Below are 22,964 nucleotides of genomic sequence, written 5' to 3' on the forward strand. Positions count from 1 at the left end.
TCCCAATAATAGGCATTATGTATGCTTCCCAATATATCTTTATTGTTAAATTATCAGTTATCATAAAAGTTTAAACTGATAAGAAGAGCTAAATTTAATCACTTAATCAACACTTTAACACCCCTTCACGTGTGGGCTCAAACTCCCTTTTAATAGTGAGACCCAACACGTGAAATATTTAATTTAAATGGGGGGTGATTTGACGGAGTCAAGGTTCAATCTCATGACTTTTAGCTTTGATACCATATTAAATTATCAGTTATCCAAAAAGCTAGGGTGCTACGTGTGGCATTGAGTGAAAAAAAGAAAGAAAGAAAGATGCGGTCCAAAAGTGACCACATCACGCGCGCCACATCGTCAGTTAGGTTCGGTGCACCAATTTGATAACTGCTCAAGTAGGCTCATTTTCTTTTTATTTTTGGCCCAAATTGGCCCTGGCTAGTAGTCGGCCTTTTTTATTATTATTTTTTGGCTCATTGTCAGCCCTGGCCCGTTATCAGCCCCCTTTTAAAGTTTGACTCATTGTTAGCCCAAGCCCGTTGTCAGCCTTTTTTTGGATTTTGGCCTGTCGTCGGCCCCTTTTGAAGTTTGGTTTATTGTCAGCCCTGACCTGTTGTCGATCCTTTCGAATCTGCATTCACCACCTACATGCCGCCGTCGCTAGCCGCCCGCCAGCCTCTATCTCCTCCGGCAGTCGTCATCATCTACGGCCTGTTCCCCGCCTCCACCATTGCCATCATCATTGTTTCTGATTTCAAACTCAAGGTTCCATAATATTCTACCTTGAGTTTGAGGGGATGTTATAATATATATTTTCCGTATATTCCATAATGAGGTTGATATCAAATATTCTCTATTTATGGTTTGATTGTAATCAAATATTGAGATTGTAACCAAATCAATTTTCTTTGATTACTATACTTATATTTAGACAATATCATATAAATAGGGACCTTTGTATTGTAGACAAATCAAAAAAGTTAATTAGCACAATGTAGCCTTTAGGAGTATTTCAAGTGGTAGACGTAGGTGTCTAACACCGAACCACCCATAAGTTCTTTGTGTTATTTCTCTCTCTTGCTTGCTCTCATATTTATGCATCTTCATTATTTCAACATCTATGTTTCTCTCTTTAAGTGCATAAAATTGTTTGATACAAAATTATTTAAAAATTAAATAAATTATCACTTAGTTTAACTTTTCGTGTACAACCATAATAATATCCAATAAAATAAAATAAAATCCAATAGTAGCATAAAAAAAATTAAAAAAGTCCTTAAACAAATAGCTTTTACATTCTTGATCTATTAATATTGTAAACAATACAAAGATGAGATTCGTTATTGCAAGAGAAAAGGAAGAATGGCCCTCTTCGTGCTAATCAATATGATGAGATTTTGATGGCAAAATCCCTTAATCTTCCACAATTTTTTTTTATCGCTTTTGCAGTTATCTTCTAGAAAGTCAAAACTTTTAATTTAGTGGATTTATATTTAAAATAAAACTTTTCCAAGGCTAGACAACGTCTAATGTTGTCTTGGATGCTGTCCTTGTGGCGATGAAGAATGGCCCTCTTCGTGCTAATCAATATGATGAGATTTTGATGGCAAAATCCCTTACTCTTCCACAATTTTTTTTTATCGCTTTTGCAGTTATCTTCTAGAAAGTCAAAGCTTTTAATTTAGTGGATTTATATTTAAAATAAGACTTTTCCAAGGCTAGACAACATTTAATGTTTTCTTGGAAGCTGCCCTTGTGGCGATGACAGGTTCACGAAGCATCAATGTACAGAATCAGACAACCTTGCCAATGGTTTTCAACCTCCATCTGCCTTTAAAAATCACCAATGCATTAAAGATAACTCGGTCTCCGTCATATACTGCCGTGTCTCTAATCTATGATTTTCTTTTGGAAAAAGCCACCATCTTCTCACTCGGTTTTCGCTTTCACCGCAAACCCTTTTTCACACCACACCACTTGGTGATCACACGCTCTCTTGCTTTTTCTTTATTCTTTTGTTTTTGTTTTTGTTTTTTTTTTTTGTGGGGGGGAGGGGAGGTGAGTTTACTCTTTTCTTTTTTAATGTAATGGGGTTCTTGGTTGGTAACCTGAATTCCAGCTGCCTTCTGTTGACTTCCCGCAGATCATGTAGAGCTTGTCCTGTTCTTGCACACACACAAACCCCTCCCTCGGCTTCTGGGTTTCTCTTAAGAATTCCGAAAATGAAGTTGTGTGAGTGTTTTCAAATTGTTCCTTCAGTTCTATCTATTAGACTTATATGAGAGGTATGTCTTTGTCTTCGTCTACTTCTTCTTTTCACTTTTGTGTTTTCGAATGCTAAATTTCTTAGATTGAACTTTTTTTGTCGTTGAGTGTGAGTATTCAAGAGAGTTCAATGAAAATGGAATTTTGGGTTTCAAAATATTGACTGTTCCCCTAAAGAATTTAAATTTCCTCCTACTTTTATGTGTTCTTGCACCTCAAGTGTTCTGCATAACTCATCAAAGTTGGAACATGGGTTCCGTAAAATCACTACTGAAAGGGAGTTCTAGAGTATAGCGTATGAAATATGAAGTTGTTCTAGGAATCCAATTTGAATATTTGACCGTTTTGATAAACTTGGAGTCTGCAATAGAAATGGGGGATCATTTTTCTAAGCTCAGCCCTGATTCTGTATGAAAAGATTTTCTCAGAGGAACAGGAAATTCAAAAGAGATGAGCTATATATGCAAAGTGTTTTACAAAATCTCATAAGTATGGCAGGTTTGACTTCTTAATTTGTTTTCATCAAAAGATGATAGCTTCCCTATTGTCGTGTTGAATTCATGGGGAACATTTAAGCCAAATATATTACAATCATCTAACTATGTGAAAGGGAAATTTCAAATACAGTTTTTGAGTTTCATAAACATACTTCGACTTATAAACATACATTTGCTCTTGGGTTGGTCTTGTTTTCCCACCATAATACAATTGTTTGATGTGCAGTGAAGCATTCAGTTTTGAGGGGCTATGAAGTGTTTTAGTTTGTCCAACAAAGCGAAAAATGAGGAACCAGGCCCACCAGGGACTACAAAGTCCATTTCGGTTCGGTCCACTTCCACGTCCATGTCAATGGACCAGGATCCAAGGAGGTCTGGATCTGAATTTAATTCTCAGAATGTCTCAGAATTTAGCACAGCATCCTCTGCTAAGTCATTTGCAATCTTGTCTCAAAGACAAAGTAATCTCAGAGAATTCACATTCTCAGAGTTGAAGACGGCCACTAAGAATTTCAGCCGCTCCCTCATGCTTGGAGAGGGTGGGTTTGGTGGAGTATATAGGGCTGTGATCCGGAGCACAGATGATCCGCACAAAAAGATAGATGTTGCCGTTAAACAACTAAGTAAAAGAGGATTGCAGGCAAGTTTTCTTCATCTTCTTTCTGTATTTGAGTGGAAATGTACGTCTTTCAAATCTCATTATGCAATAATCACTAGTGTAATGTTGGCTGCAGGAAAATTAGAAAATTTTCATACATATATTTGTATGTTTGTCATGGTAATGGAATGAACTTGTGTGTTAACATGTAGGCTTTATGTAGGGAGTGCCAAAAACGCAATAGATATGTTTTTGTCATATATCATCTCACCCTCTTATTGGGGAAGTTTAAAAAGAAAAAGTATTGAGGAAAATTTATTGTTATTGTTTTCTTCTTTACATGTCTGTCTTTGTAGCATTTAAAAATACTTGACTGCCTCTTTTAGAGGTATGATTTTGTTGATATCATATCTTGTCTGACAGGGCCATAAAGAGTGGGTGACAGAAGTAAATGTTTTAGGGGTTGTTGAACATCCAAATCTTGTTAAATTATTGGGCTACTGTGCTGAGGATGATGAAAGAGGGATCCAGAGGCTGCTGATATATGAATACATGCCCAACAGGAGTGTGCAGGATCACTTATCAAGCCGGTTTCATGCACCTCTTCCGTGGACCACAAGAATGAGAATAGCCCAGGATACTGCTCGTGGCTTAGCATACCTCCATGAAGGAATGGATTTTCAGGTCTTTTATGTTCTTTTGAGTCTGGATATGAGATTTTTCTGAAATTTAGTAGAACTATTTAGAAAAAAGATTAGCCATTATACATTGAAGCTTCTGGATCAAAAAGAAAGTCCTTTTTTTTATAAAAATTTTATTGGCACAGATTATTTTCAGGGATTTCAAGTCTTCAAACATACTTTTGGATGACCAATGGAATGCAAAGTTGTCGGACTTTGGATTGGCTAGGCTGGGGCCTTCAGATGGATTAAGTCATGTCTCGACTGCGGTAAATCTGCTACACTTGCACAAGTTGGTTCTCACATGTCTTTCAAATTATTCTTGAATTAGTATTAAATAGGGATGCAGGCCATATGCAGAAGATGGTTCATTTCTGATCACATTTGTTATTATAATGATCTTTTTCGTTAAAAGTATCTAGCTTCTTTCTAACTTGGAAAATCCCTGTTATTTTGATCATCCTAGTAATGCACTTCAAAGGATAATCTATTGTTTCATGTGTTCGAATGTTGACTTGTCTATTTACACTTTTTTCTGCATATCTTATTCTTCTTGTTGCTGGAACCATTATGGAAAATTGGAAATAAACCATGACTCATATGCTTTCTGTATGTTGGTGTTAGTTCACAGAAATAGAGGAACCAATTTTCCTAATTTTTATATAGGTTGTAGGAACAATTGGATATGCGGCTCCTGAATACATTCAAACTGGGCATCTTACATCAAAAAGTGATATCTGGAGCTATGGAGTTTTCCTTTATGAACTCATCACTGGCAGGCGCCCTTTCGATCGGAACCTCCCCAAAAACGAGCAAAAACTGTTGGATTGGGTCAAGCCACACCTCTCTAACTCGAGGAAGTTTGAGCTGATTTTGGACCCGAGGCTTGAAGGAAAGTATTCGCTCAAGTCGGCCCAAATGTTAGCTGCCATAGCCAACCGGTGCTTGGTGCGGCAGCTTAAATCACGCCCCAAAATGAGCGAAGTCTTGGAGACGGTGAATCAAATTGTGGACACAGCAGATGTTGGAAATCCCCAACCCCCCATGAAGAGTTTGGCTTCAGAAGATGATTCCATAGAGTCCAAAAGAGAACGTTTACAGAGATGGTTTTTGGATCCAATTGTTGGAGAAAAGGGTTGTTTGAATTGGGGAGCATGGAGACCTAAGGTTGTCAGGACATGTTGAACATAGTTGGGGTGAAATGAAGGAATCATCCCACCCAATTGGTGCATATGCCAGTTAGGCCATAAGGCAACTCTGAAAATTTACTCTGTTCTCTACATATGTATTGTGCAATTGAAGTGTAAATCTCTACCAACATAGACGAGTGTATGTACATTTCCAAAAGCTGCCTTTTTACAGTTTGACTCAGAATTACTCCCATGATGAATGGTGATTCTGCTTTGTTTGGCAAAGCCTTTGTTTTTCCTTTGTTACTATTCATCACATTTCCTCCCAAAAAAAATTAATATTAAAACATTCTTACTTTTTTTTACTTTTTTATCGTGTCATTCACTTTTTATTATTATTCAAATAAAAAAATTATTTCAAAATAAAACTTTTTCACTTTTTTATACTACATTTTATTTTTTATTTTATTTTTTTACATCAACTACAGTGTTTAAGAAAATACTTTGCCAAACAAAGCCAAAATCATCATTATGTTATGATGCCCTTCATCTCTTTTTCTTTTTTTCTTTTATATTATCTTATTGTTATACTGGAACCAATGTACCTATATCAAATCGTGCCTTTTCTATTTTATTATTATTTTTTTTTAATTTTTAAACATGTCTGTACAAGGTTAGGGGACGAGGGATAGAGATTCGAATTAGCGACATTTACTTTAGAAGATGTAATCTCCAGTCGATTAAGCTATTTCTTGGGAACTATATCGAACCGTGTTAACTCCTATGTTTATCTCCCGTTAGATAATATCAATTTCTATCATTTTTGTATCCGCAATTCAATATGGATGTATATATACTAATATATATTATACATGCCCTTTCTTTCCTATCATTAAAATATTAGAAAAGTTCATTCTTTTTCCTATATATTAGATCAAATAATAATTATAAACACTTATCTCTCATCTTATTCTTATATTATTGGGATAATGAATGCCTATTTGGATCAACCTCTCTTATATATATAAAATCTAAGGGTCGATGAAACTGCCATATTATTAGCTCAGTAATATAAAAGTGAGAGGAGAGATGGGAATTTAGAATTATTTTTTAAGAATAATGCTATGTCAAAACATTTTTTTTTTTAACCAAAATTAAAAATATATATTTTTAAAATAAATACCCTCATTTATGGTGCTAGCATGACACCACGTAGCCTTTAATAGTTGCGATTTCACACATGAATAAATAAATTGTATATACTTACCAAAAATAATAATAATAATAATAAATAAATTATATAGGATGACGATCTTTTACAATTCTTAAAGTATAATTTTTTAATTAATTAAATAGTTTTAATATTTTGCACGTTAGTATTTATTACATTTATTTTCTCAATATTGTATATTCAAAGATAACCTTATTACGTGCCACGTCAGGCCGCTGGCTGTTTGATAACTTAAGCGCGCACTGCACAATTGCAAATGTACGAAAAGGAAACAGTTTTCAAGAAAAGCAGGCCTAAACAGACGGCGATTTTCACCGACTTCGCGAATATCCGCCCCCACCTATATTCTTTCCGTCGCAAGTCCGTATCCATAGCTGCTCGACATTTAACTCCCCCCGGCGCGTGCGTTCCCACTTCGTTTTCTTATCTCAAAAGGATTCTTGAGCCTCGCGCGCCTCCACAATCTTTCTTTGGGCTCTCGGAGGTACCTTTCTGTGCTCTTAAGCAATATTTTCATTGCTTTGTCGCTTTCTTGTTGTGGGTTTTGTTGGAGTTGATTTGAACTTGAAAAGTTGGTAAAAAAATTTGAAAACGATGAAATTTTTAGGACTAGGTTTTTGCGGTTTGTGCCGGTTAAGGATGGAATTTGAGTTTTCGTAATTGTTGTTATGGGTTGGAATGAGCTTTTGTAATTGTTTTCGATTTTTTTTTTTTTTTTTTTTTTTTTTTGGAGATATTGAATTTAGAGGTCATAGAGATGCATGCGATTTGAATTTGGTGAAGAACAGATTAAATTATTCCTCTTACGATGTGAATTTAATATACCAATGTGCTCCTTGTTCTTCTCTAATTTAAAGATAGATAAACTCTTACAATTTTGATTAATTAATATACCAATGTGCTCCCTGTTCTTTTCTTACCTTGTTTTGACTTGGTGTAGAAGTTTTATGAGTTTATATTGGAAAAAAAGATCTATAGTATGATTGGAAGTTGTCCGCATGTTTTTTTGGCCGTGGATGAAGCAAAAAAATGAATAAAAAAATATTTTTATATTAGAATAAGTGGGATTAACCATCGGGGTCTTTTAGGTTGAAGACATGCTCTGTAATTAGGCGTGTAAAAGACTTTTGAATTGAACTTGGAATTTTTTTTTGGTAGTTTTTCGCCTATTAACACCTCCTCCTTTTTATAAGAATGGGAGGTGAGGTTCTTGGTTCAAGACCATTGGGTGCAAGTGTAATTTTTCAATAAAAAAGATACTTGGAAATTTTTTTGGCATTTGTCTGCCATTCTTTTAAGTGGGTTGTGCATATATGTTTTTTAGGTGGAATGTTTGGTTTAATGTGACTAATTTACTTGACTTGGCCAGTTACCGAAATCTTTTCGGGTATAGAGATAAAGCAAGCAACATATTTGTAGGAGTAGACGGTACCTTTTGGGTATTGACATGCGAATGGCAACGTATGATTTAGATCCTGATGTCACTCGGTGGGGTCTCCATCTACTAGATGTTTGCACTCTTACAAATAATGGTTGCTGTAATGCCATTACTCGATATGACCAAGATTTGAGTCAAGTTGAGTATGTCAACGAAGGTTACTGTGAGAACGCTTATGTGGAGAATGATGAGGCTGTAGCACGTGCTCTTCAAGAAGAATTTACGCGAATCGATTCTTTAGAAGCTTCTGGATTATCTAATGTTGGGGAAGAGAATATTCAATCATCCGTTCTTGCACAGGACTGGCTTGGCCCTTCAAAAAGACACTACAGTACTGGTAATGAAACCTTGGCTGCCACAGTTCTGATTATTGTCCATTTTGGTGTTATTTCCTGTTTTTCTTATTGCGATAGATTGCCAACAATATGCAGGGAATGACAATGATAAGAAAGGCACAAGTAATCCTGGCAGAAATATGGAGGAGGCTGATGATTGTAGCAAAATGGAGAATTATGTGGTGGCTGAAATTGGAAATTTCCATCCATGCTTTAGCCCAGGAGAAAAATCATCATATGTGGAAGACTTTTCAAATACATTGGACATAACAGATGAGTCTGTACTTGATGGTGAAGTAGGCAAAAGATTGAATCAGATGGTTCCTGTTCCTGTAAGTTTTTTTTTTCCTCCCTTGAAAGTATAGTATTTGAAGTTCTTCAGTTGGAAACATATATTTTTACGTCATTGATTATCATTGTCATCCTCATTATCCCCCTTATCATCATCATTATTTGTGGGTGGATTCTGCAGTATATTACAGCTCATAGGAGGATTGAAGAGCTAAAGTGTAACTGATTTATATTCGTTATGTGTAGTGGTGTGTTCTTTTGAAAAGTATGAGAGAGAGAGCATTTTCGGCAATATGAAAGTTTTGTATGCAGGATGTTTAACTCAAGCTCATATTTTCTTGTGACATTGCAATATTTTTTAGTGAGACTGGCTGTCTACTTATTCAATGATGGGTGTTTTAGGTGCTTTTTGATTTCAAACTTCTCTTAAGCATATTTTGATACCTTGCCCGTTAATTTGCTGCACCTAGGTTGAAGATGGTGCATTGTAAAGCAGATTCCACAACTGGTTTAGGATAACTTTTATTATTGCAAAATCAGGAGACTGACAGGTCTGCTTAAAGTGAAGGAGCATCCTCTACTTTTTTCTAGGGGTGCTGTTGGGAATCCTCTACTTTTTTCAGGGGACTGTTGGGGTATATCCTCTACTTTTTCAGGGGACTTTTGGGGTATAAACTCATCATAAATCTCTTATGAAGCAAATTATTTAGTTATGGTACTAATTGGCCATTAATTCATCTGAAACATAGTTGGAGAGAGAGAGGAACGTGCGGAATTTTGAGGGTTGTGAATTACCCTTGCTGAAGTTGAAGTTTCTGTTCTTTCATTCTCTCTATGATTGGACGGCGGGTACGAGTTGTTTCTCCCACTCAAATTTGTGGGGGTTAATTGATGTTATAAGTTTAAGATATTAGCTTTTCCATTTGGGTGTTTCTCTTGTATTCTTCCAAGTATTAGGGTTGTGCTTCTTTTTGAGGATTTATTTTTTAACGAAATTATCCACCAAAAAAAAGAAGTCTGAAACGAATATAGCTTATATTTGAGCAGAGAGATGTGCATTCTTAATTTGTTGTATAGGCTGTGGCTGTTGACGGTTATTATGAACTGCAATTGACACTTCCCTCTTTTTTTTTTGCAGCATGTTCCTAAAACTAATGAGAAAATACCCTCGGCTGATGAAGAAATAACAGATCATCAAAGGCTGCTAGAGAGGTCTTGTGTCATTTCCCTTTTTCTATTCCTGTGCTTAGTACACTTGAAATATTGAGTTGTCTAGGTTATATGTTTATGATGGTGTTTTTTTTAAAGATAAATTACTGAAAATATCAAAACTATTAAAGCCGCCGATACTTGGAATTTATCAAAAAAGTAGGAATGATCCTTGAGCTGCTTGCCCGAATGTGTTAGATTTCTTTACTGATGGATATACAAGAACTGAAATTCTTTGCTTTGCACAGAATCAAGGAGAGCTTGAATCATGAACAAAGAGCGTAAATAAGACACTAGAAGTTGAAATTATTGCACCCCCTCCGCACGGACCGGGTAATACTCCGGCTGGCCCCAAGGAATTGTTTGCACCCAAAGGGATTCGAACCTAAAGCTTGATGGAAACGCCACCAAAACCAAGGCCCTTACCACTTAAGCCAACCCCTTGAGGTTAAAGTGATTATTATATTAACTATAGAAAAGAAAGTGGTTACTATATTGTTTGACATATGGCGTGGTGTTGGAATTAACAAAGAGGTGCAGGGAAAAGGGGAGAGGGGGGAATGGTTGGAGGGAAAGTGTCTCTGAGGAAAGCTTTTGCTAAATCGCTTGGGGTGCTACTTTTGAATTCACCTCAGTTTAACTTAATAAGTAGTAGTTTTTATAGAGCATTAATAATTAAGTGCTTTGATTTATGGGAAAAGGGCTGGCCCCAAGGAATTGTCTGCACTCAAAGGGATTCGAACCTTAGACTTGATGGAAACGCCACCAAGACCAAGGCCCTTACCACTTAAGCCAACCCCTTGAGGTTAAAGTGATTATTATATTAACTATAGAAAAGAAAGTGGTTACTATATTGTTTGACATATGGCGTGGTGTTGGAATTAACAAAGAGGGGCAGGGAAAAGGGGAGAGGGGGTAATGGTTGGAGGGAAAGTGTCTCTGAGTAAAGCTTTTGCTAAATCACTTGGGGTGCAACTTTTGAATTCACCTCAGTTTAACTTAATAAGTAGTAGTTTTTATAGAGCATTAATACTTAAGTGCTCTGATTTATGGTGTCTCCTGTTATCTGCCGCACATTATGAACAATTGATTATGGTATGTCCAGACAATTAAATAATATTTTATGAAGTTAAGGCATGATTCATCTATGTTTTTAACAAATTTAAGATCTACATATTATGTGTTTCACGTGTGGAGAGACTATCTGCATGGCTATGTGCAAGGGTCTATAGTAGCCCTTGTTACATTTTAAATGCATTTTGCTTGTCAATATGTTCTTACATTTTTATAAGTTATTAAAACTTTCATGCCTCATCTTTCTTTTTAGGTAGTTTCTAGTATTAGAAATTTGTTCAAATTACTGTATGTATGTTGACATATTTGGTCTTTTCAGACTGCAGTTATATGATCTGGTTGAGCTTAAGGTTCAAGGCGACGGTAACTGTCAGGTTGGTTCCCCCCCTCTTTCTCTCCTCTTATCTTTCTGCGTAGATGCTTATACTTGGAAATGTAAATGAGAGGTTCTGTGTTGTTGTTGTCTCTGATTAAAACAAAAAGTGTTTGGTTATTGCATATTTAATTAATTAATTAATTAATTTTTTTTCTTGGGGGGGGTGGGGTTGTTAAGATGAAGAAGTGCAATTGGTAATGCCTGCACATATAGTTTTGGTAATCATTATTCATGGCTTATTACAAGTACCACCCTGCAGTGTGTTCTTCGATGTTGTTTGTCTTTATTTTCTTCTGAGTCCATGACCTAAGAAGCAGTTCATTGGCAAAGGAAATTAGCCTTATTTTTCATGGAAATGAATAGTTCAACTTAAATTCCCTTCAAGGAAAGGAATCCCAAATAACATGGAACTTAATTTACCTGATGAATCATGTACAATAGAACTCTTGAGTTGTCATTTGCTAATATACTAAGTCAACACAGACATTGGAAGCTCCTATTTTATTTAATAAGTTTTAATTTATCTCTTATCCCAAAAATTTAAGCTGATAGGAAATTGTGAATTTAATTATTTTAAATTATTGTTAAGACTCTTTCACGTGTGAGACCAAACAACACGTGGACTATTTTAATTGAAATAGGAGATGAACTATAGAGTCAATGTTCGAACTTAGGACTTCGTCTCTGATACCATGTTAAAACAACACTTATCCCAAAAACTTAAATTGATAGGAAATGATGAATTTAATTATTAGGATAATTACCTTTCACTCCCATGAATTACCATGCATTTTCAACATGGCACCATGAACCGACACTCTTGACACTTGGCCACATTGAACTACTATTTACTTACCAAAACCCCTCTTTTGTTAGTAAATCTCGTTAAAAAAAGCTTGAAATGTCGCAAATACCCTAAGTTTAGAAACAAAATTTAATAAAATACCCTTAAAATTAAACAAATTAATATATATATATATATATATACACCAACAACAACAAAAAAAAGTTATTGCTGGTGGTTCTGCCACCCCAAGTCTTTTTTTATTTTTTATTTTTTTATTTTTTATTTTTTATTTTTTATAAAAGTTTTTGTTCAATTCTTAAGTTTTAATTTTTTATTTAGTTTTAAAATTTTAGTTTTTTTTTCTGAGTTTTTAATGTTTATATTTTTTATTTGAGGATATTTCCATCCTTTAACTAGATTTAACGTTTTAAGAAGGAATATTCTGTTTGATTTAACGAGATTCCCTAACGGCAGGGATTTTTTGTAAGTGAGTGGTACTTCAATGCATGCGGCTGAGTGCCAGTTCATGGTGCCATGTTGAAAATGCGTGATACTTAGTGAGGGTAAAATGTAATTACCCTGTAATTATGTAAATTAATAGTTTAACAATAGGCATCCGATGAAAAGCGACAAACCTTAATTTGGAATCTTCTTTTATAATTTGCAGAAAAAGGGTAGCCTTGCCTTTTAGATGTTTCACTTGAATATATGATAGGTTCATAACCAAGAAAGAAAAAAAGATTGTATACTTGATATGATAGGTTCAGTTACAGTTGGTTTCCAAGTCTCTTGCAAATATACTTTATATACAGCTATTTTCTTCTAATTGTTACCAACACATGGTCTTTTGCTACTTCTCTATTTTGTGTGAGTTGACAAATGAAGTTGTCCCGTCATGCTGATTACTGTTTCTGTTATTCAACTGACTTCAATTATTTGATAATTAATCTTGGATTTGACAGTCTTTGTTTCTTGTCAAACCCTTGTGTTAAATTAATTATTTATGATATTTAAGTGAAATGGCCCCAGGCTTGCTGATTCTGTTTTCTATAGCGTAACTGAAATTGCTTGAAATCATACAAAACTAGTACACTATCACTAGGGCTGTTATGTATTAATTTTTGTGATGTTTGTTATTAGCTATTGGTGTTACTTGTAAAATTGTGTGCTTCTCAATTTTATTGCTTTTAATATTGTGTTATAAAGATTATGGATTTGAGAGACATCTTATTAGTCCATATTTTCCAGTTTCGTGCTTTATCCGATCAACTCTATCGTTCTCATGAGCACCACGCTGTTGTAAGAGAACAGATTATCCGACAGGTTGGTTGTATTTGAATGTTTACTTCTTTGTGATGCAAATATTTCAATATTATTAGGAGAGTGATAATTTTTTTGTGTTGATGTCATCAGCTGAAGTCTCAGCCGGAAAAGTATGAGGGTTATGTACCCATGGCTTACAATGACTATTTGAAGAAAATGAGCAAGTATTGTGCCATTCCCTGTTTTTGTGGTATTTAATTCGTAAAAAGCTTTATTAAAATATTTTTTATGCTTATATGCCTTCTTTGTTGGGTTCATGAAATAGGAATGGCGAATGGGGTGATCATGTGACATTGCAGGCTGCTGCAGATTGGGTACAATGAATTATAGTACTTTTTTTTTCTCCTCCCTTTACTTTCCACTAGATTTGTCTTTTGGTGATTTTGAGAACAATATTAAGAGTTAAACTTTGCCTGTTGACCCTTCTACCTGATCACCTAAACTTGAATCAATTTTCCTGTAAAAGGAAAGTTTAGCTCTTGAGAGTGTCAGTATTACCTTGTGTCTGAAAATCCTGGAAGAATTTGGTTAGGCCAAATTGTAAACTTTATTACATTCTGTACTATAATTGATAAATGAGCTTGCATACAGAAATGTGCTGCAAGTGAATACAGATGGAAGAAAATTTTGAAATGCTTGGAAGTGACGGGAAACATGAAACAACACTTACTAGGTGCAAATGAGTAAATTATGTGTCTCATTTTTAGCTTATGGTTAAATATGCCAAAGTTTTCGAAATTATTGAGAGTGAGACTTCATTGTGTAGCATATACTTTAGAATTCTCTTGTCGAAAGGTGGTTAAGCAAACAGCCATTCCTAATAAACCAAATCTGCAAAATGGTTATTTCCATTGGCATGTTTCATTTTCTACCACCCCACCCAGTTCATGCAGTATGTCCTCAAAGAGTTTTTAGTGCCTTTTCTTTATGAATTTATTGACCTCTGCATGGATATAATTGATTCATGTTTTACCATATGTTTGCAGTATGGTGTCAAGATGTTTGTGCTAACTTCATTCAAGGACACATGTTACATTGAGATCCTCCCACATAACCAGAAGTCCAAACGAAGTAAGTATAGAATTTTTTATTACCATTGTGGAACTTTTTGTTTTATAACCAATGCAGATTGCGTTTGTAGTTGTTCTGATAGATATGTTGAGATGCCAAAATGGAATAATCTATTCTGATTGATACCAATTTCGAATTTAAGATGTGAGTATGTTTATGCATGCTTGTTATGTTTGCTGAAGTTGTAAGGAAACTCAGAATACTTTGCTATAAATTTATTTGACACCAAAAGTAACTTAATTTTGCAAACGGCACCCACTATTTTGAATATTTAAATCATGCTGTCATAAGAATCCAATCCAATCCTTAAGCATAGTCCAAAATAATGGTCGCGTAAAAGATAACATTATTGAATTTGAACTTTGCCATCTAATCCACCACTCTCTTGGTTGTAGGTAGGTTTTTAAATATTATTCTAACCCTTTGAAACTTTTGTAGATCTTGGGATGGCTTGCTTGACTTTGTATTTGTTCTACACTTCCTTTATGATTTTTCTTATTTGGCTTGATCATCATAACTCTGTGAACGATTTTGTAGAGTTATAAGCTTGATACCGTGCCTATTTTTCATCTTTTTTCTTTTTCTGATTAGGTGTTTCTATTATATACATTTCCTGCGCACTTGGGTGCGCCCTTTGGTTTTAATGAAATTCGATTACTTATATATAAAAAAAAATTATTTTAACCAAATTATGAGTAAGATAAAACACTTTTACTAAACTATGATCATCTGAGTGGATAACCTTTCATGCCCCTTTCTTTAGCCTTGTCAATTTTTTTTTGGCTTGTGCAGTTATTTTCCTGAGCTTTTGGGCTGAGGTGCATTACAATTCAATTTATCCAGAAGGAGGTAAAACATTTATTTCTTGGTAATATACATTTACTGGAAATCTGGAATATAGACAAATTTTAGCCAAACATTTTGTTAGTTGTAATGATTTCAATTACATTTCTCCTTCCTTCAATTTACAATTGTTTCATCTCTAGATCTGCCTGCATCGGACACAAGGAAAAAGAAGAAATGGTGGAATCTTGGAAGCTTGATGGGCACATGATGGTTGCAGTGATTTGACATTCTAACTCTTTTGCCGGTTGAGAAGCTTTAGTTATGGTGGATCGGAATGGGTTCTTCTTGGGTGACTGCTGATTCTTTTGTACATACTGTTATATTCTTTGATTTTAAAGCTCCTTTTCGGTCATCATGTAAATATATAAAATAGAAGGGAAGTAGTTAGAGAGAGAGAGACCAGATTCATTATTCAAAGTGGTAAAAGAAAGTTGAGCACTACAAGCACAACCAAAAAAAAAAAAAAAAGGCCTTTCCCATTATTGCCCAGCATCATCATCATCATCGATGTTGACTGAATAGTATAAATGAATGGACAGGATTGCAGCATACGTCTCTTCCATTTGCATTAATTGACCACTAGCAACAGTTTCTTTATAACATATTTCCTTCTTTTAAATATAGGGAAAATCTTAAAAAAAAAAAAAAAAAAAACCACAGGGGAGTCGTAGAACATTGTGTACAATCCCCAATCTCTCTTCTTATTGAAACGCTCTCTTCTTTATGTAGTCTCTTTGATAATCACAGCATTCATATTTACCTTACAGAAGCTTGAGCTAGGATAAAATTTGGATTGACAACTATCTTTTCTTTTCCTTTTCTTAAACAAACGTTAAAAAGAAGCTAAAACATCACAAGTCCTGAACACATCAAACTCAGACCACCTTGAAAGAGAGGAAGATATTATTTGAGCACGATACCATTGGTAGATTAATAAATATTTATTGAAGAGTAATGCTATACGCCATTCTTTTATCTTTCCTTAATCTTTTATATTTCCTATTATCTTTCCTTAATCTTTTATATTTCTTAAAGCATATGTGGTTTTTAAAATCACTATTAACTTTTGATTTAAAGGTGATTTTTAGAGTCAAAATCAGCTTTGGGGGAATAAAATGATTGTATATAGCATGGATAAGGCTTAGGTGATGTAATTTGTTTATAGCACCTATGGTGTAGTTCTTTTAAGGGTTGAGATTTTCAATATTTTATGAGAGAGAGAAATAAAAATTGAATCTCAACCCTTAAAAGAACTACATTATAGGTGCTATAAGCCAAATCCATATAGCATTACTCTTTATTGAATTAAAAGAATAATCAAGTACCAATGATACTCTCTTCCCTTGTAGTCCCATTTCCCCATTTTTTTAGGGAAAAAAAAAAAAAAAAAGTTAACCACATTTTTTTCTTTTTTGTGAGGATGGTGAAACCCATACTGGGATTTCTGACAATTGGTTACAATCCGGGCAACCAATTAAGAGATTAGATTCACCTATTCAGACAAGTAAATAACCAAACTACCAATTGAAAGGTTTTGTTGAGATCCACCTGTCCAGACAGGTAAATCCCATCGAAGTCTTCTCTCATGTAAGGGTACTTAGATAGGCTGTATTTCGAGCAACGAATTGCAATATTGCAATTTTTGGGGATCGTCACGAAATCCACCCACCTTTAGCATATAGTATAATTGTATAAACAATAGTAAGGATAGAGATTCATGCCTGGCCAGAAAGGAAAAAAGAGTAAGCATCTGGACCAAGCTTGAGTTAATATCAAATCTACTTCATGATCATCGTCAACAGTTTCCTTAGTCATCATCATCTACTTTTGCACTTAGATGTGGGGAATTATTATCCACTCGAACACCGTTCATGCTGACTTACATAATCCCATCAACCCATGTCATGTCGGAACCTATGAAGGAAATCTCACCAACCTCCAAATCAAGAAAGGAAAATCCACCCCCACTGTACACGAAAGATCGAAACAGAAAATATAAAGCTTCAGTCGATTTCTCTTTTCTTAGTTCTCTCAAAAATCTTCTATGCCTGATTTGATCACTCACGATTAAGATATATTCAGTCATTTCTTTTTTGATAAGTAATTTTTTGTCCCCGAGAAGATAAAGAATAAGAAATTCGAACTAGTGTTCTTCACTTTGTAAAAAAGATATATTCACAGCCTTTTTAGGAACCAATCTAATCCTATTCTGTCGACTTCAGAATTCCATAACTCCACACACCTTAAATCAGAAAGAAATCTAGATTATTGCCCATGATAACAGAACTGGGCCAGATTCATCATTTCACTGCTAAACATCCCATTTGTTTTAGTAAATTCCCACAGATAACCTCATCCATGTTGTGGATGATCATCACAAACAAATACAACATTTAAAACAAACTAAACTCCTTTACCAGACATGGGGGTTCAGGAGTTACTAAATGCAGCCTGTCAACACAAATGCAATGGATAGGTGCCGCGTCTTGCCATAAATAAGCTTAACTGAAATCAGGCTTTTCCGGATAAGTGCAGCCTGACCTTTGGATTATAACATTCGAGGCATAGCAACCAGCTCTAACACAGTCTTCAATGGGCCTCTCCAGAACCAGCTGCGACAAAAATCCCCCAACAAATGCATCCCCTGCCACAAAAAGAGAGTTTATGAAGACACGCCATCGAGATGACCAAAACTCAACAGGTTTTGTCCCAGAGCAATATTGATTATCATTGGTAGCCTAGGTAAATGCATTACAGAGCTTCATATGTTTTAACTTTCAGTAATAAACATTTAAGGATCATCCCAGTGTTCTCTTTGACACGAGGCGAATTCCATGATGTAGGACACTCCTGCTCACCCATATCAGGTTTTCAAGCAGCAAATGACAATTGAACCCAAAAAAAAAACACTCCCATATGTAAACTCGAGACTCTGCACAAATGGAATTCTGCCATATACTTCCCTATTGCAGCTAAGCTATTAGACTTGACTTGACATGTTAAATAAAGAGCTTGCCAAATTATCCAAGCTACTCCCGTGAGTAATTGGCTCCTGTTACTAATGAGGAAGAAAAACATGACGCTCACTAACATCATCTAATTTGAATTAACAAAAAAAAATCATGGCTGTGTTTGCTAAAGAACTTGAAAAATGAAATGGACTGGAATTGTAGCAAATTTGATTGATATGAGAAAAAAAGTAAGGGTCCGTTTGGGATTATGGTTTCAATAAGTGCGATTTTAAAAATAGTATTTTTAAAAATAGCGTTTTTAAAATCGCTACTTTTTAAAATCATAAAGGCGTTTGATAAAACATATTAAAAAGTACTTTTTTATTAGATATTTGTTATGCAAATTTATGATTTTGGTTTAAATTCGCACTTTTTCAAATAATCACCCCCTAACCTGCTTATTGAAATCGCAAATTTTTTTTCCTATTTTAAATTAAGTATTTTTTAAATCGCAATGCCAAACGCCTTACGTTTTGAGATATTTTTTAAAAACGCAAATTATTCTTGAAAAATCGTAATTCCAAACGCACCCTAAGAATGTTTTGTATGAAAAAAAAAATAATAATAATAAAAAAAAAAAAAAAAAAAGTGATAAAAAAGCAACCTGCTCCATTTGTATCAACCAGCTTCTCCTTGGGTAACAGGATCACAGGAAATAGTTTCACCTTCCCATCCTCAGCAACTACAACAGGATCTGCACCTTGAGAGATAACAGTAATCCTCTTGTGTGTTCCTGATGCCTTGGGTAACTGGGAAATCTTTATAGCAATCTCCTCAACATTATCAGTCTGATTATGAAAAGCGCAAGACTAAGGTCACTTCTAGGGGCAAAATATGAGTGAAGTTCACAGTTTTGCAAACCGAACACCAAATGATGATTACCTCCCAGCCATGAACCTTTGAGAAGGTTCTTGCTTCTGTCTCATTTCCAAAAACATAGTCCACATAACTGTACCCAAAATCCATGTCAGTGTCGACCATAAAGCGATAACATGCAAGCGGGAAGGGACAGTGCAAGACTTACGGCAAAGCTTGCTCTTGCACATCCTTGAAAAATTCACAGATGAATGGAGCAGAAAGGTTCATTACGAAGACCTGCAAGCAAACATTGAGAAGGTCACTGGAGCAGCTGCAAAGCAATAATTACAACAGATAAAGATCTAACTAAGTTGCTGGTACCTTGTTATTGGCAGCTGCATGTGCAGCAACAAGTTGGATGGACTCGGGAGACACAGTAAGGAAAAACCCAGCAATATAGATGTATTTTGCCTTTTCCACTGTTCAAACAGGGAATTGTACAAGGTGAGTTTGATATGACTAAGTAATACGCAAAGAGTTAAGCGTATAAGAGAGGATAAAAAGGAAATACTACCTAGTGACCAAATTTCTGGTTGCTTCAAGTGGTCAGATTTGTAACAATTTGCAGCTGACAAGTTAGCAACAAGTGACCTGTACGTATATTCATTACAAGACATTAATTCTGAAAACTTAAATGCAGGAATAGGAGTAATCATATAGGCTAGAAGATGATGACAATGTCAATGAGGATAGTCCCACATACAAATTAGAGATCATTAGGATAACAAATTAACCCAGCACTATTGAAGTTAATATGGGTGTCAGAACCAAAAATAGAATTTTTCATAGAGAATCACGACCTTTCACACATTTGAAAACAAGTCTACTCTGCAATTCATTCACATAATACTTCAGATACACATTTATGTGGACAGAACAAATTTCTCCACCTCACTTTTCAGATAACTTGAATGCCAATCTGTTTCAAGCTAGATTAAAACGCAGTCATTGTACAAATTTATTTTCATCTAAATCCTCTTATGAAGATCGATAACATACCAACAGGAAAATAAATCCACATCCACACACACATGCACATTCCAGAAAAGCCAGCAGAGACAACAGCTTATAGCCAAAAAAAAAAAGGAGGAAAGAAAAAGATGCATGAAGGAATCAGTGGACAATCAAAATGTTCCCCCGAATTGAGCATGAGATATGAATTAAGGCGGGCAGGACTTAGAACTGACCTCTCACCACCATCTACACAAACAGCACATGTTCCTGTTGGTGCAGAGTCATCCTCGTAATAATTCACCTGATTGTAGTTTTATCAAGGAAGAATGTGAAAATTCAGCAGGCAGGGAGAGGTCTAAGATGTAGAGAAACTCACATTAACACCAGCTAGTTTTGAGTTTTTCTTCATCTCCTCTCCAAACTTGTCCTTTCCAATGGAACCAATGTAACTAGTTGCACCAGGGATTTGAAGCATCCACTGGGAGAAACACAGAAAGGGGGAAAGGCAATGAATTCCAATATATGAAAACTTTAGCTAAAAGAATACAATATCTTGTCTTAGAAAATAATGAGACAGACCTGGGCAACTCTAATTGAATTCTGTGTAGCACCTAATGTGACACAATACCTATAACTCATTAGTCGTTACAGAACCAATAATGAAAAATAATGAAAAATAATAAAAAATAGGGATCACTATAGTGATTTCTACACTAATATTAAAGATGGCACCCTAAGAAATCCAAATCAAAGATATAATCACATTACCTCCAGCAATATATTCCACGTTATACTTGGTTGCCATTTCTTCATACCTTCAAATACAGTTTACAGAAGTTCAGCACAAAATTTAAGCAGGTAGCAAAGCCAGAAACAGAAAACCATCCTATGTTTGGATTAAAGTCACAAAGAAGTTTAGACAATGTTGCACCGAATACAGGGAACAAATTATCATTCCCCTTTGCAGACAAACCCATAGTCTAATATCTTATACCATGTGTTGGTATGAAAATATGGGAGATCGAGCAGGATAGAGCAAATTGTAGCCTATATAAAATAAGTCCAAGTAAAACAAAGAAACAAACACACACACACACATATATATATGTACATAGATGAACCCAAACAAGAAAGAAACTTACATGGGCAAGTGATTGTCCTCAGCAAGAATAGCATTGTTCAACTTGATGTCATATCTGTTAACAAAACAATCAACTACAGTTTCCACCACCAAAATAGAACCACAGCAGATTATAATATACAAGCACAACATTGAAGAAAATAAAAATCGAAAATAAACATGCCAAGACCCACAAAACATCAACTGAATTTATTCATTCAGCTCTAAAAAACCTAAACTTAAAAGTATGTTTAAGTTGTAGACATTTAAACTCTGAACAAATGCATTCAAGCATAATAGCAATCTTCAACTAAAATGACTGAAAAATGCACATGACCAGCTTTACAGATTACCCGAGGCCTAGAAAAGCATAGGAACATAAAGGTCAAGAAAGCCCATTCAAATTCCTATAACTAAACATAGGCTCATATTTTGATTGGTAAAACATAAATAAAAAATAAAATAAAACCATGTGGTCATTTCTCCTCCAACCAAGAGGGCATGAGTATCACATAAAAGCATTAGAAACCATCTCAATTATGGTGAAAGTCGCTATTCTAAAAGTCTCCCCAAGGGTGCATTTGAAGTACTGCTTCAAGACATTCATTTTAGCAAACGTCTCCCATGCGGCCATGCACCTTGCGGCAAGTCGTATGCACAATTAGTTGAGGATATCAAAAACTAGATTCTTGCTTGATAACTTTCTTATAGCAAATGGGTTCAATCAAAATTTGGTTTTTTCATAATTCCTTTTTTTTCCTCGTGATTTTCTTAACCGCACATAGAGGGTGAAACGCATTGAACATGGAAAAGTGGACAGAGCTGTCAATGCAACCAAACCCAGAATTAAACTAATCAGATCTGCACCAATCTGCCTTACACAACTAAATAAAACTGAACATTTTAAGGATGAGAATCACATAATATACACCAAAGTACCAAAACAACAGCCATGTTAGAGAGACAACATACAAATCATTATTTCTTCGATTTAATCGATCATGTCATAATTGTCATCTCTTAGGATCTCACATATTTACGTGTTTCGTTAATGTTCTATGTTGTCATAGGTTCGTTTTGGTTTCCATGCATTTTGGAAAACCAAACAGAGCATAGGAAATGGTGATTCGGTGGGAAGGAATTGCGAGAGATGGGACTTACTTTTCTAGGAACTGCTCGTCCACCACAGCTGAAATGTCAAGAAGGGGATTCCCCATTCCCAACAGGATTCCCTCATACGCCATCGAACAAGAAGATTTTGATAGTTTTCGAGTAAAAATAAAAAAATAAAAAAATCAGACAGAGCGTGCGCGTGTTGGGTATTTATAGTACATGTTGTGTGAGGAATTTGGAGGTGAGAGATGTCAGTCACTCAAGTCACCGACCCCAACCGACTCCCACAAAGAACGATGGATTAATAATGTTTAAATTGGGCAGTTCAAGAAGATTAGTTTTGATCTACTAATTCTAAATGAACAGAAATTCACGGTTCAAATTGTATAAGATTTTATAAATTTAATGGTACACAAATTTTAATGAGCCTAACTTTTAAAGCATAATGATTTTTAGTTGCCCATTTTAAATTATGAAGAACTGTCGAATTATTTAACAAAACTTCATTTACCAAACAATACTTAGTGTCGGTTTGGGATTGTGATTTTAATAAGTGCAATTTTAAAAATTACGTTTTTAGAATCGCTGCTTTTTAAAATTACAAAAATATTTGGTAAAACATGTTAAAAAGTATTTTTTTTTATCAAATATTTGTTATGCGAAATCATAATTTTGGTTTAAATTTGCATTTTTTTTTTTCAAATAAGCACCCCCTACCCTAGCATGTTTATAAAAATCGAAGATTTTTTTTTTATTT

At 35.0% G+C, this 22,964-nt stretch overlaps 3 protein-coding genes across 7 annotated transcripts; 2 read left to right on the plus strand and 1 right to left on the minus strand.

Annotated features, from left to right (window-relative positions):
• The first annotated feature begins 1,735 nt into the window (after positions 1-1,735).
• LOC132187636 (serine/threonine-protein kinase PCRK1-like) lies at positions 1,736-5,455 on the plus strand. 4 transcript variants are annotated; one of them, XM_059602019.1, is made up of 6 exons: positions 1,736-1,980; positions 2,144-2,285; positions 2,989-3,402; positions 3,784-4,044; positions 4,187-4,309; positions 4,707-5,455. In XM_059602019.1, exons 3-6 carry the CDS (start codon positions 3,013-3,015, stop codon positions 5,223-5,225), a joined length of 1,293 nt encoding a protein of 430 aa, XP_059458002.1. In that variant the 5' UTR covers positions 1,736-1,980; positions 2,144-2,285; positions 2,989-3,012; the 3' UTR covers positions 5,226-5,455. The 4 variants fall into 4 exon arrangements, with proteins under 4 accessions (XP_059458002.1, XP_059458004.1, XP_059458000.1 ...); XM_059602021.1 differs by lacking the exon at positions 2,144-2,285; XM_059602017.1 differs by lacking the exon at positions 1,736-1,980 and having other exon boundaries at positions 2,032-2,285.
• A 1,218-nt stretch (positions 5,456-6,673) lies between these two features.
• On the plus strand, positions 6,674-15,702 carry LOC132188781 (OVARIAN TUMOR DOMAIN-containing deubiquitinating enzyme 9-like). 2 transcript variants are annotated; one of them, XM_059603318.1, is made up of 11 exons: positions 6,674-6,885; positions 7,771-8,176; positions 8,271-8,506; positions 9,604-9,677; positions 11,068-11,122; positions 13,160-13,234; positions 13,325-13,398; positions 13,500-13,548; positions 14,221-14,305; positions 15,098-15,154; positions 15,292-15,702. In XM_059603318.1, the coding sequence occupies exons 2-11, from the start codon at positions 7,849-7,851 to the stop codon at positions 15,357-15,359; spliced, it is 1,101 nt and encodes a 366-aa protein (XP_059459301.1). In that variant the 5' UTR covers positions 6,674-6,885; positions 7,771-7,848; the 3' UTR covers positions 15,360-15,702. The 2 variants fall into 2 exon arrangements, with proteins under 2 accessions (XP_059459301.1, XP_059459302.1); XM_059603319.1 differs by lacking the exons at positions 15,098-15,154; positions 15,292-15,702 and having other exon boundaries at positions 13,500-13,563; positions 14,221-14,308.
• A 1,692-nt stretch (positions 15,703-17,394) lies between these two features.
• Positions 17,395-22,381, minus strand: LOC132187150 (adenosine kinase 2-like; the record flags this gene model as incomplete). The annotated part of the gene is given in 12 exon segments (XM_059601349.1): positions 17,395-17,795; positions 18,767-18,950; positions 19,045-19,111; positions 19,187-19,257; positions 19,342-19,439; positions 19,535-19,611; positions 20,208-20,275; positions 20,351-20,452; positions 20,554-20,585; positions 20,743-20,789; positions 21,117-21,170; positions 22,256-22,381. Coding segments are annotated over 12 exon segments (1,026 nt in total). The 3' UTR covers positions 17,395-17,652.
• Positions 22,382-22,964: the final 583 nt, after the last annotated feature.

The sequence above is a fragment of the Corylus avellana genome, chromosome ca7, assembly GCF_901000735.1.
Source record: "Corylus avellana chromosome ca7, CavTom2PMs-1.0".
NCBI lineage: Eukaryota > Viridiplantae > Streptophyta > Magnoliopsida > Fagales > Betulaceae > Corylus > Corylus avellana.

What these genes read in the sequence shown, in the direction of transcription:
- LOC132187636 (XM_059602019.1), top strand. Translation starts at nt 3,013, where the DNA reads ATGAAGTGTTTTAGTTTGTCCAACAAAGCGAAAAATGAGGAACCAGGC. An exon ending in TAAGTAAAAGAGGATTGCAG is followed by an intron (nt 3,403 to 3,783) that starts GCAAGTTTTCTT and finishes CTTGTCTGACAG; the next exon opens with GGCCATAAAGAGTGGGTGAC. An exon ending in ATGAAGGAATGGATTTTCAG is followed by an intron (nt 4,045 to 4,186) that starts GTCTTTTATGTT and finishes TTATTGGCACAG; the next exon opens with ATTATTTTCAGGGATTTCAA.
- LOC132188781 (XM_059603318.1), top strand. Translation starts at nt 7,849, where the DNA reads ATGCGAATGGCAACGTATGATTTAGATCCTGATGTCACTCGGTGGGGT. An exon ending in CATCAAAGGCTGCTAGAGAG is followed by an intron (nt 9,678 to 11,067) that starts GTCTTGTGTCAT and finishes TGGTCTTTTCAG; the next exon opens with ACTGCAGTTATATGATCTGG. An exon ending in GAGAACAGATTATCCGACAG is followed by an intron (nt 13,235 to 13,324) that starts GTTGGTTGTATT and finishes TGATGTCATCAG; the next exon opens with CTGAAGTCTCAGCCGGAAAA.